The following is a 6,545-nucleotide window of genomic DNA, read 5'->3' on the forward strand; positions in this document are numbered from 1 at the left end:
AAAGTAACACTCAAAACCTTCATAACATGAACTTCATAAATGAGTCAGCATGCTTTATTTTTCCATTTTGTGAGTTTAGCTACCAGTGCATTTCAACTGTAGCACTGGCTGCCCTGATGGAGGCAAAAAAGGTTACAAAGCATGATATTGCTTAAAGTAAACAAGACTGATATGTAACAACAGGTAAGTGCAGGTAGCCATAATCACAAGATAGCAGAGATAACATGGGAGCAGAGGTAGCCTTCACCTAAACAGATTATTCTTCGCACTTTTCATGATTATGTCAAACATAAAGTGCTCCATTAGAAATCAGCAAAGGTCAGTTTTAGTTAAATGGGGAAATAACACATGTGCTGAAGTGAGGCAAGGGGTTGATCGGCAAAGTTGCTGATGGCGTCCTCTTTCTATTTTAGCTCCAACTCCAGCCCAGTGCAAAACTGAGGAGCAGAGGGCCCAGGGAGAAGCAGGTTGTGGAGGCAGAGGCCTTGATGCTCTGAGTCCAGACTTGCTGTGCAGGCTGCAGGCTTCTGTAGACGTTTGTCATCAGTTGTGAGGTGCTGTTGTTGAAGTGCACTGTGGTGCTGAAGAGGTCAATCTGGTCATGAGACATTTTTTGTTTCCAATTAGCTCCATGAACCACTAACAGGGCATCTATGCTTGCAGCAATGACAATTAGGAGACACAAGGAAGAAATGAAATAACACCTACCAGATCTTTGCTGACTTTAATCGGGTCCTTAAAAACGGTCCAGACCACCGCCTCACTACAATTGGGGGTCGTCAAGGATCCAAGGTAGCGGTAATACTTAGAGAGATCCACGCCGTTGAGTAGGTCTTTCAGAGAAAACCCGGCTGCAATTGAAACGTTCTGGCCTGCGAACAGAAACAAGATCTATATGAAGGAACTATGAATGACACAATTTAGAGCCAGAAACAGGAGAGAAGGTTTTTCACAAACAATGTTACCTTTTTCTGTGATGCTGGCCAAGTAAGAGGTCAAATTGCGCCAGCTTTCTGGTTGGCCAGTTGAGTTGCCTGACATTACCTGGAAAAAAGCACATTGATTGTACTGTTTTCACCACCTCATAGTATGAAATAGACCAACAAGGAAAAATACCCCCAAGATGGTGATTTAGCAATACTGAATCATTTTGTCTGAGATGTAATTGTTGTGTCTGAAGTAGACAGCAGGCATTATAAAACTTGTGCGTTGCTTCTCTCACCTCAATGAAGAAACTAAGTGCTGCAATTCCGGTGGAGTCAGTAGCAGCTTGAGTTATATTCCGATTGTAGCTTGACTTGGTGTTCACAATATGCAACTGGGAAAATTAAGTGATATAGTTGGATTTTTTTCTTGTTTGTAATATGAATGTACCAAAGAGACCTGTCAATATCACCATTATGGCATGAAAAAAAAATCTGTACCTCCATAGGATAGCGCTTTCCATCCACTGTGTGCTCTGAGCCGGGGACAGAGGAGCCATTGCCCCAGTGGAAGTGGAACTGCACGGCTTGATATTGTCCGGACAGGTTCCCTCCTGTAATGTTAACTCCTTCCTTAAGTTTAACTCTGACTGTAGATAATGGACAAACAAAAACAGGATGATGTTACACCTAACCTGCACAAAGTAAGAAGAAATGTTCAGGTGCAAGGCCAGTGCTTTTAACTGTGTAATAGGGAACTGCACTAAAATTCCAGCTAGACAATTTGGCATTTTTTGTTGTTTTGTTGTTGTTAAAGTAAGTTAAAAACATAACCTTTAGGGGACTAAAACACTATTGTAACCTCTACTTTCACATAAAGCCAAAAACCCAGTTCTCAGCTTTGAGTGCTCGCATAGAAAAAAGCACTGTATAAGAACCATTCTCACCTGTGTTGTCATTATTTTCTATGAAATCTATCTTGGAAGAGTCATTATAGTTTTCAAAATGAATTTCAGTCAGGTTATCATTTGGTCTGGCAGATGCTGAGATGATGTTAATGGGTGACTGTCGGGTTCCGTTGCAATACTGGGGGTAATTTATTGGCCATGTGGAGGCATCTATAAAAAAAAGGACACGAAGTCACCAAAGAGAGGTTACTTAGCAGGCAACGTAATAAATCAGTCATTGTGGAGGTATGCAAAGATGACACGAGAGCTCCCGAGGTTCTTCTGGGAACCGGAGTCTCAACCAGAAAATGTCTCCCTGAGTGTGAGTCCTCTATGAAGAGCAGCCTTTCCTTATCGCCAGCGGTTGCGGCCGCTACAGAGCGCTGGCGGGCTCGTTTCCCTGGGCAATTAAAATGGCAAGGCGGCAGAACGTGCAGTGCTGCGGCGACAAAATGCTGATGGTAAAAACATAGCCCTTTTTTGCGGTGCCGCCGGGCCGCAATCCCAACCACCGTCAATGAGTCTGAGGCTCCTGGGAGAATTGGTGGGGGCGCAGGAGATGCCGTTGGTGAGTCGGAAACTATCGCCTGGATGCTGAAGCTCCTGGTAGCCGGAAAAGTGCAATCAATTTCTTCTGTGAATCCAGCATGGCAAGGCCAGCTCGCACCGGTAACTGTCAGAGGAAGACGTGAGTGAAGAGGAATCTCATCTATTCCTAGGAGGGACAGCGTGCTCTCCATGAGCTCGAGAGCAGTAGCATTACCCAGCCCAGAGAGAGAGAGGAGTTTCCTGACCCGCTCTGTGTCAAAGAGGGAGTAAGGCTGCAGCAGCAGCGCCTTGAAAGCGGTGTATTTCCCTTGGGTCGGGGGATCCCAGAGGAGGGTCATCACAAGGTGGGTGGACAGCGAATCCAGCAAGGCCATCAGTATTAGTGATGGGATTTCCGGCTCTTTTTAGAGAACTGGCTCTTTCACCTCAGCTCACTAAAAAGAGCCGGGTCTTTCGGCTCCCAACTGGCTCTTCAGGTTGTTTTGTTGCTTTAATTAATTTATTATTAACAATAATATAAAATTATGCACAAAAAGAATTACTAATGTAAAAAAAAAGTGGTTTTATTTATATATGTTTATATATAAATATATACGGTGGACCCTAGAGACAAAACGCGTACAAACTCCAAAAAGCACGTACAAACTCCAAAACACATTTCTAACGTTAACTGAACTTCCAAAACAGAACTACCTAGATCACTTAAATTACACAATTGAAAGCATATGTGTATTGTTTGTGTATTAATACACAAGCACTCATATATATTCAAATAATTTTAAAAAATGTTCATTTACCTGTTACTACCACACACCAAATCCGGTCGTTGGTACTTCCTGGCTTGTGTAGCCACTAGGTAACAAAAGCTCAACACTGCGCCTAGCACAGGGGTGGGCAATCTCAGTCCACGAGGGCCGGTGTCCCTGCAGGTTTTAGATGTGTCCTCGAACCAACACAGCTGATTTAAATGGCTAAATGACCTCCTCAACATGTCCTGAAGTTCTCCAGAGGCCTGGTAATGAACTAATCATGTGATTCAGGTGTGTTGACCCAAGGTGAGATCTAAAACCTGCAGGGACACCGGCCCTCGTGGACTGAGATTGCCCACCCCTGGCCTAGCATCCTGGAGCACTTCTGGGGTTTTGTACGTGCTTCAGAGTTTGTACATGCTTTGTCTCTAGGGGCCACTGTAAATATATATATTTTTTATTCACTCCACATAAAATGTAATAAATAAATCATATAATACAAAAAGCAACTATTCACATTTCAATTTCTAACTATTTAAATTTTCAGCTTTTTCCTTTTAAATAAATTTAAAGTGAAGCAACAAAAACACTGCAAACCACAGCACAATTAAATATAAATTAAAATATGAAAACAAAAAGAAGATGCATATTCTCTGTCATATGGGCCTGCATGAATAAACTTTCTGAATCCTTTATCATCTGCAACTGAAAATAGTTGTGGATGATTACTATACCTTTCTAATGTGACGTTGTTGTCCCTGGCTCTCTTTCTCTCTCTCTCCCTCCCGCTCTGTTCCTGTGCTACTGAGAGTGTAACTACCGCCCCTCCCCCTCTTCCCAGCGCAAAGCACAAGGCTCGCTTGCGGAGTGAAGCGGAAAAAAGTGCGAGAGAGAGGGTGAGAGAAAGAAAAAAGAAAACCCACGGCTCCCAATAAGGAGCCGGCTCGCGTCGTTCACGTCAAAGACCCGGCTCTAAGAGCCGTTTCGTTAGCGACTGACACATCACTAATCAGTATTTCGTGTTGTCGGCTGAAACACCACAAAGAGCAAACTGAGCCAAAAACCTGGCAGCTTAACCACCACAGCAAAGATTCAGCTCCGCGATCACGTCCGACATAAATGAAGACAGAAAAATCCCACCTGCTGTGAATGTTTTTATGCAGTACAGTTGTTATTATTATCACTTGTCACATCCTGTTTATGACAGTTAAAATAAATAACATTCATATAAGAAATAATATTGTCTCGTAAAAACTGTGTATAGTGTTAAATAGGCCTATACTACTGTACTTTAATGTGGGTCACAAGGCTGGTACTTCAAGAGCCATATATTTTATGAGGTGATACTCATTGTGAAAAGTTTGAGAACCACTGTAATAGATAATAGATGTACTGAGACTTACTGCATATTTCATGGTCATAACACCAGCCTGGATGAGAAGGAAAAAAGTTAATATTCTGAATACCATGAGTAGAAATACAATTTCAAAATATCTCCAAAAAAAAGCTCATGAATAAATACACACTTGGTTCCTGTTGACAGGAAGCGGTGGGCACAAAGATGCACACTGTAAAGGCAGCTACTACAAACCACTTCATCTGAAACGAGCAATAAGCCACATTATTTACAACAACAACAACAACAACAACAACATAAATCAATTGACTAAATTAATTAATATACTAGGGTTTGAAATGACAAATTACCTATAAATAAACTTTGAACATTAACATAAAAATTTAGTGATGCTAAACCTTTAAATGCTACTGTCAGCTTCTATTTTATACTTTAGCCTAATTCTTCATTCTGTCTAGTTCACCTGAGCAGCACAGTGTCGTACCTTTGATGTATCTTTGATGTACCCGTGCCTCCGTTCAGCCTGCTTTCAGATTCAGCTCACCCTCCTTTTTATTCCCTCAGTCCAACCCTGCAGCTGGCTGAAAAACACCTCCAAAAGACATGTGACTAGACCGTCATCTCTGCAAAATAACTACATGGAACAGATTAATGATCTCTATATCTCTATCTCTACATTAAAATTAATATTTTTCACCTTGCAGAAGAACTGTCGAGGGAAAAGGGAAAACAGCCTTTTGCAAGAGAAAGAGGCTGCTTTGTGGCGGGGTTTTGCTTTGAATCATGTTAATTGTGTGAATTAATGATGAATAAGAGGAAGTAAATTGAGTGCTGGCTGCTATCTCAGTTTTTCCTTTTTCTTTTTTTATACCAACCCCTTTATATAAATAAAATATTAAAAATCCCCAACATATATGTGGTTTGCCCTGTACTTTCTGGGAAAAACAGAAACCAGTTCAGCAAATCCAAACAATCCTCTCAATTTTTGCTTCGAGCTTTCTGTTATAACATTTTAATTTAACTTCTTGCAACAGGACAAAATCACCAATCCCCAAATAATTCTGATCAAATGCTGAAACCTTAAACTACATACAAGGGATACAAGCTGACAGGAGACAGACTTTATCGTTTTTAATTTGGTTCCTGAAAGTTTGCGTACACACAGAGCCATCAGTCATCATCAATCATACATCAAACTTCACATACAGGAATCCATTCAGCCTTCATGAGCATTTCCTCTTGGAGACGTCATTAATCCCTTAGAAAATGTTTGATCTCAGTTTCTCCAAGACAGAAAGTACAAGAGCAACTACAAAATGTCCTCTAGGATTAATAAACTGATTTTTTAAAAACATTTAAATAAAGGTAAATTACAGCACTCAGCATTCAATACAGAGCAACAGAGACTACAGTAAATGCTTATGAAGGCTGGATGGATTGCCGCCAAAAGTACATTTTTATGTATGACTGATGTTGAGTGATGGATGGGTGTGTAAGTAGACTTTCAGGAATTAAATTAACTTTAGTCTACTTACACACCAAGCGATTACTCATACATGAAACTATACTTTTGGCAGCAGTACTTTCAGCCTTCATTAGCATTTGTCTTGAAGACTTCATTAATCCCTGAGGAAATTATGTGATCACAGTTACTCCAAGACAGTAAGGACAGGCGCAACTATTACCGCAAAATGACCTCTAGGATTAATAAAGTACTCTGATTTTGATTGTTTTAATATTTAAATAAAGTTAAATTACAGTCAGAGTCAGAGAGACTTTATGTATCCCCAAGGGGCAATTAAGATAGATGATACCTTGCCAACCATACATACAATACACAAACATCACATTGGGGAGACAGGTTAGGTTAGGTAGCACTGGCCGGTCGACCGCACGAGCAGCGACCCGAACCGAAACAATGGAAAATGCAAAACATGAGGAAAGACAAGGAGAAAAAAGGGCCCGGATGGCTTGGGGATAGAAGCTCCTCTTGAGTCTCTCTGTCCTTGCCCAGATGATG

General features: G+C 41.1%; 1 protein-coding gene across 1 annotated transcript; it reads right to left on the reverse strand.

The window, feature by feature from the left end:
- Positions 1-409: 409 nt before the first annotated feature.
- Positions 410-4,767, reverse strand: LOC134632952 (carbonic anhydrase 4-like). Its single transcript, XM_063481834.2, has 8 exons — positions 4,695-4,767; positions 2,538-2,726; positions 1,871-2,041; positions 1,425-1,573; positions 1,223-1,318; positions 966-1,044; positions 709-872; positions 410-595 (listed from the first exon to the last, which is right to left on the reverse strand). Exons 1-8 carry the CDS (start codon positions 4,765-4,767, stop codon positions 410-412), a joined length of 1,107 nt encoding a protein of 368 aa, XP_063337904.2.
- Between the last annotated feature and the right edge of the window lie 1,778 nt (positions 4,768-6,545).

This window comes from Pelmatolapia mariae, linkage group LG8 (genome assembly GCF_036321145.2).
Source record: "Pelmatolapia mariae isolate MD_Pm_ZW linkage group LG8, Pm_UMD_F_2, whole genome shotgun sequence".
Taxonomy (NCBI): domain Eukaryota; kingdom Metazoa; phylum Chordata; class Actinopteri; order Cichliformes; family Cichlidae; genus Pelmatolapia; species Pelmatolapia mariae.

What these genes read in the sequence shown, in the direction of transcription:
- LOC134632952 (XM_063481834.2), bottom strand. Translation starts at nt 4,767, where the DNA reads ATGAAGTGGTTTGTAGTAGCTGCCTTTACAGTGTGCATCTTTGTGCCC. An exon ending in TCTTCCTCTGACAGTTACCG is followed by an intron (nt 2,042 to 2,537) that starts GTGCGAGCTGGC and finishes TTTTTTTTATAG; the next exon opens with ATGCCTCCACATGGCCAATA. An exon ending in AGAAAATAATGACAACACAG is followed by an intron (nt 1,574 to 1,870) that starts GTGAGAATGGTT and finishes CATTATCTACAG; the next exon opens with TCAGAGTTAAACTTAAGGAA.